Genomic DNA, 13,915 nt, shown 5'->3' with positions numbered 1-13,915 from the left:
TTGAAGCATTCATAACAAACAAAACAATTAGGCTGACAGTTGACTTGATGTAAACTTGACAGAATAAATGGCACTGACGTTTTATTTTTCTTCGTTGGCAAAGATTTGCGAAACAAGTTCCATACAAAACTTATTTTGTTCTTAGTTGCGTCAGCCTGATTTATACTTTGTCTCCACCAGACTGGTGATGAAATGAAATAAAAAAGTGACCAGATGAAATAAAAAAAAGTATTCACTTTGATTTCAATAAATTATAGCATATCATAATCCTTTATCTATCTTTATCATCTTGTTCTGTTAAAATTTTAATAATCTACAAACAACAAAAAAAAATCTAATGACGTGCATGCATTATGATGTGTACTGGGCGTACTGGCAAAAAAATCAGCATCCAGTATGATAAAAGTCAAATAACAATCCGACTAATTAAAAAAAATATCCTAACCTATTCTAAGTTCAGAAAATGTTGGGTTTTCTTAAATAACTAATTTAAGAGCGTAGTATATCGCAGAATAACTAAAATATTGTGAAGTTATTTTAACTTATTTACAGATATTGGACATTTCTCAAAATGTAAACATTTTATGCGATTCTCCGATCATTCAGGAAGATTGTAATTCAGGTAAGTCGCAATTGATTTATTTTTTGGTATAACATCCTTATTTTACTATTTTTATAACTTTATTTTGGATGTTTTACAAAAGGTATTGAAAATTTCGGTAGAAATGACATTGTTCTTTTTAGCTCAGTTGTAAAGTGGCCACGTGATTTTAGTTGTGATGATCATGGACCATGGTTCGAATCCTGACGAGGGCTATCCGTACAATGTATTTTTGTTTTTCTTTTCTTATATTTTAATTAGAGCCTGTTAGTTGTTTAGACAGTTAAAATTACACACTGAGCTTGAACTGAAAGTATAAAATATATATAATTTTTATATTTTAGTTGAATCTGTCACAACTACGTTAAAATTCCTAAAAGCTATATATACCTATATATCTAGATACATACTGAACTATGTTATGAATGTGTGTACCTATGCTGACAAAATTTTGAAATATTTAGGTATTTCATAAGTTTTTTCAGTTGCCACAAAAATATGCATAAGTAAATTTTTCACATTTTTATAGTGGAGTCAGAAATGTTAACATGTCTTTGCATGCATTTTGTTACAAATATAATAAATTATTATATACCTAAATTAATTTTAATTACACTTACCAACATTCATTTCATAAAATTTTAAAAATAAAACTAAATTTTATTTTTCATTACTTACAAATATTTAAGTTAATAATACTTAAGTTCAAAAATGTCCAAAATGAGTTAAAAACAAATGACCATAAGTTAAAATAATATCAAAAAGTTTGACAACCATTCTGGTCTAGTGGGTAGTGACCCTGCCTATGAAGCCAATGGTTCTGGGTTCAAATCCTGGTAAGGGCATTTCTTAGTGTGATGTGTGATTATTTGTTCCTGAGTCTTGGATGTTTTCTATGTATTTAAGTATTAATAATGAATATATATCATTGTCTGTGTACTCACAACACTAGCCTTCTTGAGCTTACTGTGGGGCTTAGTCAATTTGTGTAATAATGTACTATAATATTTATTTATAAAAAAAATAGTTTTGAACTTATAGATAAAGTTATTTTTACTTTTCATCATGTATATTTAGTTATGCTAACTATTTCTTGGCATTATTCTGTTTTGTCAGCCAGGGGACAGCTATAGAATAGTTTGTTAGGATTTTTTTTAACAAATCCCACTAACCTGCTAGATGGCTCATTATGGAAAGGGCATTATATTAGGTATCACGAAAGGGCATGTTCGGTAAAATGAATTGATATACAATCACTGTTTCACAGAGTGACCAAGGAGACATAGCCATGGCAATAAGTGGCAAGAAAAAGTGGCTCCACCCATCTATATTACTATTTTCCTTGTTTAAAAATCTAATTGAATATCACATTGGTATCTAATTAGATTTCATGTGTTAACTTTATTTATATTTAATTCTACCACAGATTTTTTTATTATTATTAACTCCTGGTGTGGGTATACTATTTATTTTCACAGTAACTAATATTCTTTATAGCAATATTTTTTATGTTTTTATTTATTACAGTAAACTGGGACTAGTCAGTTCATTTTTTGGAGTAAAATATCAATTACTCCATATTTTATATCAGTAATAAATGTTTCATATTTTTAATGTATTAAACGCATCTTTCTTCATCATTGTATGTACTACACATGTTTGAATTGTTATGGAATTGTTAACACAGAATGAGTAATAATTTTCTAAAGAGGTGTTCCCAAATACCTTGGGTTGGGGCTTTATGGAAATCGATGGGCCCTGGTTTTGACAGTATTTTGAAGGAACCTTATTTCAGATTTTTGCTCATATTTTGAATATCTGTACAAATAGCATTATAATTCCTTCGGACATTGGTTATTTTTATTTTTACTCTACGATCAATACTTTACAAGAGACAAAAAATAGACGATTTAAGAAAACGTCGTTTTTTCGTAATTGTTCATCATAACTCAATTTTTTTGTTTAGAATAAGCAAGCTTAGTCACCTGCTGACCAAATATTAAAAAATCGGCCAATAATCGACTCAGTGTAGGGTTCCGTTTCCGTAGTTAAGGACGGGTAACATAGACTTTTTGCAAAAACTCAACAATGGCTAAACCGAACAGGCTCGCTATAGTTTTCCTTGAAAGTCTTTACTAAGCTTTACTTTCACAATTTTTTACATATTTTTTGGACCCACGGTTCAGAAGTTCGGGACTATGTTGACGGACGGGTAACTATGGAACCATACACTGAGCATGGCCCGACATACTCTTGGCTGGTTTTTTTTTATATTTGGTCAGCAGGTGACTAAGCTTGCTCATTCTAAACAAAAAAAAATTACGAAAAAAACGACGTTTTATTAAACTGTCTATTTTTTGTCTCTTTATTAACTTAAACACCCTGTAGCTCCTAAAGTATTGATCGTAGAGTAAAAATAAAAAACCAAATTTGTAGGGAATTTTATGGTAAATCTTTTGTCCGAAGTAATTATACTACTATTTGTAAAAATATTCAACATATGAGCAAAAATCTGAAAAAAGGTACCTTAATAGCAGATATGAACGTACTTTTTGTATATATTAAGGTGCTAGTTCTCGAAAGTACCAAGTCTTACAAAACGAATGCGGGTAAACGAAAGAAAAATTAGTATGTTTCCCCCTCTACCTTCCCTAACTTCTGAACCATGGGTCCTAAAAATATGAAAAAAAATCATGAAAGTAAAGCTTTGTAAAGACTTTGAAGGAAAACTATAGCAAACCTGATCGGTTTAGCCGCTGTTGAGTTTTTGCAAAAAGTCTATGTTGACGGACGGGTAACTACGGAACCCTCCACTAAGCATAGCCCGACATGCTCTTGGCCGGTTTTTTTATATTTGGTCAGCAGGTGACTAAGCTTGCTTATTCTAAACAAAAAAAATTAGTTATGATGACCAATTACGAAAAAACGCCTTTTTTTTTAATTGTCTATTTTTTTGTCACTTTGTTAACTTAAACACCCTGTAGCTCCTAAAGTACCTATTGATCGTAGAGTAAATATAAACATAATCAAATTTGTTCTGCGTAATTCTAACTGCATGGCGCACAATAAAGAATATTTACTTGCTTACTATCACTATCTAATACTAAATGTTAAATTCAAGTCTATAATTCGTTGTTAGGTACATCATGTGTTGGTTCTCCCATTATTTTTAATATTTTATAATGGTTTTCAGTTTGCAGTGTAAGTTTAGCCCATGATTTGTTATTGGGTAAAATAAAATAAAAATGAATAAAACAAAGGTCACAACGCGCAAAGGCTCAAAAACCAAAACTAAAAAGGAATCTCCAGAAGTATTTGTCTTGCCTCCAAATCTATTGGAAAAGTTGGGCATTAATTTAGGAAACTATGGATCACCAACAGGAAGTATATCCAACTCTCAAATTACAGGCAAGTTTTACCATTACCGTTAGTAATATTACCTTGCAAACAAATTCGGATAAATTTATATTTTTGTAAATGGTAACCTATTAGATATTTTTCAAGAAAATGCTTTCTTAAAAGTAATATTTCTATGTTATTACTTGCAGATTTAAATGAAAGTTTCAAAGAAAGTGTCCACTGTGAAAATAAATTATCCTTTAAAGAAGATTTCGATTCACATGTCCCCACTTCTGTCATCCAATCATCTTCAGAAATAAAATCAACGTCAATTATAGAAACTGCAGAATTGATGAAAAAGTCAGTTTTTTTGAGTCCAACTTTTATTTCCAACAATACAAGCGTTATCCAAGGAGAAATAGAGATAGTTGGAAATGTTTTAGTAGAAAGCACAGGAATTAGTGCTGGACTTTTAATTGATGAACATATAATTGAAAAAGCTGACGAAGTGTCCAAAGACATACACAGAGAACATGTTTCTTTGTCTAACGTACAAAAATTGAGTCCAAATTCCTCAACTACTCAGGAGAATAAACAGTGTGATCAGATTTTTAATGCCAATATAAAAACGCATGATCTCGAAATTCAAACACTTATCGATGATCACGCTGATGAAGCCTATTCTTCGGATTGCAGTAGCAGTAATATTGGATGTTCTGTCAAACATGATTTAAGTAAATCCAATGAAAACAAAATTAATATAATTTCAGAGGAAATAATTTACCCATCCCAATTTTACAAATTCAAAAATATATATTCACCAAAAGAAAATACATTTATTCATGTTCCGATAAATACTACGATAAAAAGTCACAATAAAAATAGCGTTCCACAAGACGATTTAATTGTGGATTTAATACCAAATGAAATTGGAAATATTGAACTAGCTGAAATGGCTGGTTTTAATGCATGTGAAATGTTTGAGCAGAATTTAAAAAAAGAAGATGTCTTTTCCAAGGAAGATTTTGTTATGTTACAGAATATGAACAAAATTTCTCAGTGCGATTTTTTGCACGCAACTGAATCTGAGTTCATAATGACCACTCAAAATGAGGTAAACCCTCGACAAACACAAAAACAAGAAGTGATTATAAAAGACCAAGTGACAATTGATAATACTATAGTCGTGCCGTGTCATACTGATTTTGTGGTCGAAAGTAATTTATTGATAGAGCGGGAAAAATATAGTGCCCATAGAAATACATGTTCTGAGCATGGTGATAATGCAGTAAAAGAATCTTTTGAAGTAAACGCAAGTTTCTTTGAAAACCATAAAAATAATGAAGGTATTTTTACTAAGGCCATATCAAATGAAGATAAATCTGAAATGTTTCTTGATAAACATAATGCAACGTTGCATATTATTGAAGCTGTAAATGAAATTCCAACTTCGTCTGGAAGTCAATACTCTCTAATTAAAGCTTGTTTACAAGGTGAAAGTGCGCCTAATGATAGGGACACTTGCCAGGAGGCACTTGAGAGTAGGACAGTTGCTAACATATCAGAAAATAATAATGATGAACTACTGAGTATACTGCAAAATGGAGAGGCCGATTTAAAAAACCCTGATAATAATATTTCTTTCACGGATGATCGACAGGTTTCGTTTCGTCTATCAATTACGAACAATCTACTTAAAAATGAAGGTAAATGTCAACAGCGGTCTAAATCAACACGGAAAACCTCCGACGAAAATAAAGCGAGCAATCCTATAGAAACTTCACTAAAAAGTAAACACAACCAGGACAAAAATAATGCCCTTCAAGAAAACAAACATCTACAAGAAACATCTACAAAAAGTCCCATTGTATATTTCAAGCATTATAAGAAGCAAGTTTGTGAAAAAAACGAACTTGTTGAAAACCGAAATGAACAAAAAGATAGCGAGAATGCACCTCATGAATGTAAAGATAACGGGTCTCGAGAGATAAATAAACTGGAACTTCACCACATGAATAAAGCTGCTATTCATGAGGACAAAATTAGAGAAATAGCTAAATACTTAAGCGAATTTGCTGACTTAAAAAAGAGACATCACGTGATGGAAAGAAATAAAGTGGTTAGGGGCAACGCAGTGAGTAATAAGAAAAACACAACCTATTCGAAATCGTCCATTCAAGGTGTTGAAAAACCGGGTGGTTCAGGAATAATCGAAAATATTCAAAATTACCTGCCTACTAAAACGTATGAACGTAGGGGTAGACAGGTCTGGAAAAATATTCCTTTGTCCACTTTTAAAGGATCTAACACATCTACCCAGTCTATAGACCTGCCTGATAGTACCACTAATATTTGTAATGAAATAGAAGTATGTCTTTGCCATGATTTTGGCCGATTAATGTCGTATGATGATGTTAACAGCTATGAACATATTCATTTCTGGAATAATGCAAGGATGGATTGTACGCCTGATCTCATATTTAGTATTTATAGTGAAGATGCTACTCCTGTAACCATTGATGATGATATAAAAGACTATCCTATTGATGTTTGCAATGAAATCTCCTATAAATTGTGTTGGAACGAAATTAAATCTATCAATAAAAAGGAAACAAAAAACAATGTTACATCAAGTGTATATATTGAGATGGTAAGGAAAAACGTAAGTATTCGCTTAAATTTTCTTCATTCACATTCCTCCATTTTACGACGAGTTGATACAATTTGTCATATAATTTTGCTACTTTCGCAATACCTTTTGTAAACCTCTCCAGACTCCAGATTATCAAATTTTGTGTTAGATTTTATTTATACACGTTGAATATATTTATTCACATAGTTTGTTTAATTCTATTGAAGGAAAATGAAAGGCAGGAAGCTGAAGAGGAACATATATTTGAAAATACAATGCTAACTGTAAATATATTACAAAACTGCGAAGGGGTACCAAATGATACAGATGAACTTTCTGTAAAAACTGGACAGGTTCGTATAACTATTTACATTCTTAGTTGATGTATATAGTCTAAATTCAGTACGTATTATAATTTCAGTTTTTTCATATTTCAGAAGCGTAAACGTTCTGCTGTCGATCCCGATAATTGCGAACTACCAGCGAAAAATACAAAACATGGAACATCTAAACAGTTACCGGAAACTAAAGAAACACCTGCTTATATTAAGGAGCAACATACTTCAACGAAGTCTGTGCAGGTATTTTTTTGGATATACAGAGACCATTAGGCCTATTAGCCAATCGCTGCGTGACGAATATGTATTGTGTGTCATATTGAACTACGCATAATAATGAAACAACATTTATTTAGATTCAGAAATAGATATGTTACTAGTGACTTGTGTTAAATTTCCGCAAAAAAGGATTATTTTCTTAGTTTTCTCCTTGCACCATTTTACATGTCTCTGTTAAGTCATATTCTTCCAGTCAAGTGACTGGAAAAAAATGCCATTAGACTTAACTCAAGTCCGCTATTTGTACATTTTTTTATGTTGTGACCGTTTAAATAAATAAAAACCCTTTTTCATGTTTCAGAACATGTCTGTTAAAAACAGCCCTCTAAAAGACCCATCTTGTGGGAGTACGATACTTTTTGCAACTGGAGAACATCATACAGAGGTATGCATCTCAGCAAATGACACTACGGCTGAGCATTTTGATCCGCCATTAACTTCGATAAATGAGGTCAAAATTCACCATCAACGAAAGACTCAACTGTCAAGAGAGAATGAAAATAAGCCTATCATTTGTGGCGTCTGCCAACTAAGTGTTGAAGGCGATTGGATACAGCACATCTCTTCAAAACATGATTATCTGGCTTGGAAATCAGGAGACCCGTCGTTGGTATGTTAATGCTCATCTCTTTACAAAAATGTTGCTTCATTAGGTATTTATTAATTTTAATTAAAGTGGGCAAAAATTACTGTTTAATGGTAAGTACCTGGGCGACAACTATTTATTGTAATATGGTGATGTATAGGTGATAATCTTAACTACATTTTTTTACTAATTTAAACTTGTCTAAAACAAAAATATATATATATATATATATATATATATATATATAAACTTGAACATATAAAAAAAAACAAAAGTTAATCACCGGGCGAGATTCGAACCCGTGACACTCGTTTCTAGCCGTCCGCGTCTTAACCCGCCAGACGGACAGGGGCCGGCCACACGAAATTAGCGACCATATTCTGCGTCGAAAGAAAAACGCACTAAAACTCGAAAACACGCGTTTTCCCAAACATAAGACTAATCTAGATTGATTGTATACCCCCAAAAACCCCCATATACCAAATTTCAGCGAAGTCGTTAGAGCCGTTTCCGAGATCACAGAAATATATATATACAAGAATTGCTCGTTTAAAGGTATAAGATAATAATGATTAGCTATTATGATTATTTATCGAGGCCTTAAATTTATCCATACCAGAATCAGAATCAGAATCAGAATCAGACACATTTATTTGCTTTCACGTATAAATACATGCAAATACAATTGTAAAATATACTCTAAAGTACTTACATGCTAAAACTGATTATTCTAAGGTTAGGTATGTATGGGAGTTATGCATTTTAAATGTCCATAATGCAGTAATACCATAATGTCCATAATGCAGTGCCATAATTATTACAGATGTGACCTTGTGTTCTATAAATTATTAGAAATAATTCTTCTTTGAAATTTCAAGGGCGTGAACTTACGAATTATTCTCTGCTGTTACCACCAAGATGTTACCATTGGTAACAACTGGGATTTTTCCCACCTTTTACCATTGGTAACTACTGGGATTTTTTGTTTGGGAAAATAATCCCAGTAGATGCCAGTGGTAACCACAGTGGTTACCAGTGGTAACAGGTTGGCGGTAACAGCTGGGAATAACCCGAACTTATTAACTTATTTTTGCGAGGGTTGCAGTTCTAACCTAACTTAACCCACTTTTATGGTAGCAGTTCGTTTTTTGAAAAAAAGCACTGGTAGCTGTAAGAGCGTGCGACTTGCAATCCGGAGGTCGCGGGTTCAAACCCCAGCTCATACCAATGATTTTTTCGGAACTTATGTACGAAATATCATTTGATATTTACCAGTCGCTTTTCTGTGAAGGAAAACATCGTAAGGAAACCGGCCTAATCCCAATAAGGCTCTTGCCCTCTGGGTTGGAAGGTCAGATGGCAGCCGCTTTTGTAAAAACTAGTGCCTACGCCAATTCTCGGGATTAGTTGCCAAGCGGACCCCAGGATCCCATGAGCCGTGGCAAAATGCCGGGACAACGCGAGGAAGAAGAAGTTCGTTTTTGCAAGGATCGCAGTTCCAATCTAACCTAACCCACTTTTATGGCAGTAGTTCGATTTTGCGAGGGTCACGGTTACGGTTGCCAACCGTCCCGCTATACGCGGGACGTCTCGTTTCTGGGGCCCTAGAGTATGCGTCGCGCAATGGGCCCGTGCGGGACGCCGATTGTCCCGTTTTCAGGCTAGACTAGATTTTTAGCACGGATACGGATATTCAGTTGCAGAGTAGGTAACTTATTTGAGAGCGGGTGATTTTAATTTGAATATACCGCGACGCGAGTAACGAGCGAGAACACCGTGCTCTCATTCGCTCGCTCGGCACTACCCTGCCTGTTTAATTTTTCATGCTTTTCAAATCGTTGACGGTCAATATACCCTACCCAGCTCACAAAATGAAAGCCCAAAATAATTTGTGTATAAGCGAATTTTGGCATAGTTGTAGTCGTTGTAGATAAAGAGGCCTAAAACAACATACTGAAAATACTGATATATGGGGGTGGTGCTAACCAGTATGGACCCCCCCGATTTAAAGGTATTTTTTTAGTTTTAAGTAAATAAATCGTAATCGGTGGCCTGTAATAAAAAAATATCTAATAAATATGTAAAATATGTAATCTGCATAAAATTGTCTACAAGAAACATTCATACAATTTTCTGCTAGGTTCAATATTCGAAGAGATATTAACGCGGAAAAGTTAATTATAATATATTCTAAGGTCTCTTTTATTTGGTTTTCGTAAAAAACTCCTAAATTTTAGTTATGGTTCATACTTTACAAATTATTTACGAAAAACTTAAAAAAGGAACCTTAGAATTGATTTGAATTAACTTTCCCTCTTCAATATCTTTTTAAATATTGATTCTAGCGGAAAAGTGGGCTGAATCTTTTTTGTAGAAAATGTTGTGTAAATTATGTACGAGGATCGCAGTTCTAACCTAACCTAACCTATTTTTGACAGCAGTTCGTTTTTACAATAGTCGCAGTTCTAACCTAATATAACTTTTGTGGCAGCAGTTCGTTTTTGCGACGGTCACAGTTCTAACCCAACCTAACCCAATGGCAGGTTATTGAGGAGAAAGCCTGTGCTAAACCCCATACAAATCTTGACTCCCTAAAGCGGGCCATAGTTAAGACAGTGACGGAATTAGACATGACAATCGTGCGTGCCGCTATTGATGACTGGCCTCGTCGTTTGAGGGCCTGTGTCAAGGCCAGAGGAGGCCATTTTGAATGATATTGTCATATGTAATTCCTGATTTTGTGTACTTCATTTTAATATATAGTTTATTCAACTTTCGTTCGTATATTTTATGTAGATAAAGATTATTGCAGTATCAGAATTTAGTAACCAACTAGGTATACTATGCCTTAAACAGCTTTTGACAAGTTTGCACAGATTATTTGTTAGGAATAAATATCACATTGATGCATCAAGGCGGTTATTTTACAGTTTGTGCTAGTGGCGCCCTCCCTACGCAGAGTTTTGCGTAATATTCTCTACTGTCCATTTTTCTACTCGAGTAGGTACATGAACAGGTAAAAGTGACGGAGTGTTATTATAAACGTCATATTTTCTTAGAAATTTGACATTGATGATGAATTTTGACATGGCCACACTTTGTTATTTCAAATGTCATGCAGCTATTAATCGACAAGCTGCTATTAATCGTTTGTCCCTTTCCGACGTATAGGTATGATGGAAAGGGACAAAGGATTATCAGCGGCTTGTCGACTTTAGTAGACGTTTATGAATAACAGGGTTAGTTTTTTTATGTTTCACTACTAGTGGCTGTGCTTAGGGCTTGCAATTCGATTATTCGAATATTCGAGATTTCGAATATTCGCCTTGTTTTCATATTCGAATATTCGGCCGCTCAGTTTTCGAATATTCGAATATTTTTTTATTACTCGAAAAAATCTATTTTATCCGCTATAGTTACAGTTTCTGTGTGTTTTGCCGGGTATTTTTTTTTACAGTGAATGAGGAACAGTAGGTATCCAAATGCGAAGGAAATAATATTTTCATTGTATTCTTCTCGATAGGCTTCGTGAAATTACAGCTAAACCTAACTTGATGTCAACGAAAATAAAATCAAAAATTGTTATTTTTATTGTGCGGCTAATGCTTTTTGTAGGACTGTGGGTACATAGCAACGTTACGTAAGTTTTAAGATAAAGGGTCATTCTGTTTATTCAGTAGGGTTACTACAAGCGTAAACGCACCTGCCCGACTAATTTAACCATGCACCTTCAGGTGACGAATAATCTACCCAGTAGTCAGCCAACTTTTTCCCTTTAATATTCCAATATTATAATAGCCGACCATCAGGAATCAAAACTTGCCAAAACAAATAAAGCTAATGAAAATTCAATATACATAGACACATACAATACATACAATCACGCCTATTTCCCGGAGGGGTAGGCAGAGACCACGGATTTCCACTTGCTACTGTTTAGGGTGTCTAGACCAGGCCTTTCTTCAAGATTTCCCCGATTTGATCAGAGAAAGCCTGCCGAGGTCTACCCCTTCCAGCTCCGTCTTCTACAGCTCCATTATGTATTTTGACGACCGGTTTGGCCTAGTGGGTAGTGACCCTGCCTACGAAGCTGATGGTCCCGGGTTCAAATCCTGGTAAGGGCATTTGTTCGTGTGATGAGCATGGATATTTGTTCCTGAGTCATGGGTGTTTTCTATGTATTTAAGTATTTATTAATATTTATATATTATATATATCGTTGTCTAAGTACCCTAAACATAAGCCTTATTGAGCTTACAGTGGGACTTAGTCAATTTGTGTAATAATGTCCTATAATATTTATTTATTAATTATTATTATTTATTTATTATACACTCTCTTTATTAGCCTTCTTCCACTCATTCTTTCCACGTGTCGAATGATTTGAGATGGTATCTCAACATACCTTTTTCAATTCTTGTCACTACGAGTACATCTTCATTCAGTCAGCACTTTTCCTCTATCACACTGTTCCTAATTATATCTTGTAATCTCACACCACACACACTTCTCAACGCTCTTGTTTCCACTGCATCCACGTGGCACTGATGCCTCTTCTGCTATACCTAACTTTCGCTACCATACATAAGTGCGGGCACCAACACCCCTCTATGCACAGACAACCGTGCTTTTTGTGACACCTTCTGGCTGCTCATAAAAGCGTTAAGTGCCCCATCGACACGACACGATTAATTTCCAGCATTTACTCCCTTTCAATGTCTTTATCATGCTTACCGTCTCTAGTAAACAAAGTTCCCAGGTACACAAGCTATTTCACTTGTTCCACTCTTTCTTGACCAATAAAAAATTTCACAGTTTGTCATATTTCCCCCCTTTCCAAATACCATTACTTTCGTCTTGATTACATTTATTTCATTATTTTCTGCTGCAACTCTTCACCCGATGATGCTAGCAATACCAGGTCATCTAAAGAAGACATCTGACAAGTAACTCACTCCTTCTCAACCCACATTCATCATTTCTCAAATGATGCAATGCAAACTATTATCCATGAGTAGATAAACCAGCCACGGTGACGCTACACATCCTTGCCTAACACTCTTTTCGATGCTAAGCCACTCGGTGTACTATCCGTTTACTATCACACAACCACTGGAATAGAGCGGAACAAAATACAATTGAATGAAAGGCTTTTTATAGGCAACTGAGTGACTAAAAATAAATATTAAATTTAAATCGCAAAAATAATACCCTACTACATTTTTTTCTCTTACGTGTTTGGATGCTTATATGTAGTTATAATAGTATTCATTCACGCAACGATGCATTTATACTAAAAGTTTTATCTACAAATATTGAATACGTCCATTTTTTGCGTTTCGACTCGTTTTATAAATGTGGGCATCACAGTAGGATGATAAAACTAGTCAATTAAGTAGATTTCTGCAAAATATCATTAGTTTTTGCAATATTTGAAAATAGTTTTTGAATAAAACGATTTAAAAAAAACCGATTCCCGGTCATTTTCTTATTTCTTTAAAATATTCGAATATCTCGTCAGAAAAAGTAGAATATTCGAATTCCTGAAGGTTTCGAATATTTGCAATCCCTAGCTGTGCTACAACGGAAAAGACCGCATACATATCTACATCGACGATTTTTGGTATACAGGTACTTTAGACCAAAACATTTAATTTTTCCACTAGTCCCTAAAAATCCACACTTAGGGGGGGAATAATGACGTCAATTTATGTATGGGATTTGAATTTTTTTTTTCAAAACCTATCGTGTGGGGTATCAAATGAAAGAGCATTAAGAGACGATTCTAGAAATATATTACACTCTTACCTTTTAGCCACCTGTTTTCTAAAAATCTAAAAAACATTTTCGAAACATGGCAAAGGGCTTCCCCGGCCCGGGTGAGATGTGGCTCGGTGATTTTTTCCAAAACACACTCCAAACGTCTTGGTCATATCCTCACATCAAATAAAATAAAGCAATTTGTAAAATAATAACTATAATAGGTTTTGAAAAAAAGCCCCACACGATAGGTTTTGAAAAAAATAAATCGAATCCCATACAAAAATTTGATGACGTCATTACTCTCCCCCTAATGAATGAATAAATGAATGAATTTATTTTATTTCAGACTTTTTCAAATCCATATTTTTGTTAGTAGT

At 34.1% G+C, this 13,915-nt stretch overlaps 1 protein-coding gene across 3 annotated transcripts in view; it reads left to right on the top strand.

The window, feature by feature from the left end:
* The first annotated feature begins 407 nt into the window (after nt 1–407).
* The window catches only part of LOC133533399 (uncharacterized), a 42,333-nt gene continuing 28,825 nt past the window's right edge, over nt 408–13,915 (top strand). The window contains exons 1-4 of one of the 3 annotated variants that reach the window (XM_061872370.1): nt 408–622; nt 6,800–6,925; nt 7,010–7,153; nt 7,491–7,799. In XM_061872370.1, coding sequence (XP_061728354.1) covers nt 6,848–6,925; nt 7,010–7,153; nt 7,491–7,799 — 531 coding nt within the window. In that variant the 5' untranslated portion in view covers nt 408–622; nt 6,800–6,847. Of the gene's footprint in view, nt 623–5,234; nt 6,603–6,799; nt 6,926–7,009; nt 7,154–7,490; nt 7,800–13,915 lie in introns of those variants that run through there. The other 2 variants (XM_061872369.1, XM_061872367.1) reach the window with 2 other exon arrangements.

Source organism: Cydia pomonella, unplaced genomic scaffold, assembly GCF_033807575.1.
Source record: "Cydia pomonella isolate Wapato2018A unplaced genomic scaffold, ilCydPomo1 PGA_scaffold_161, whole genome shotgun sequence".
In the NCBI taxonomy this organism is placed as follows: Eukaryota; Metazoa; Arthropoda; class Insecta; order Lepidoptera; family Tortricidae; genus Cydia; species Cydia pomonella.
Note: the sequence above shows the minus strand (reverse complement) of the source record. Positions and strands in the feature narration are given on the sequence as shown.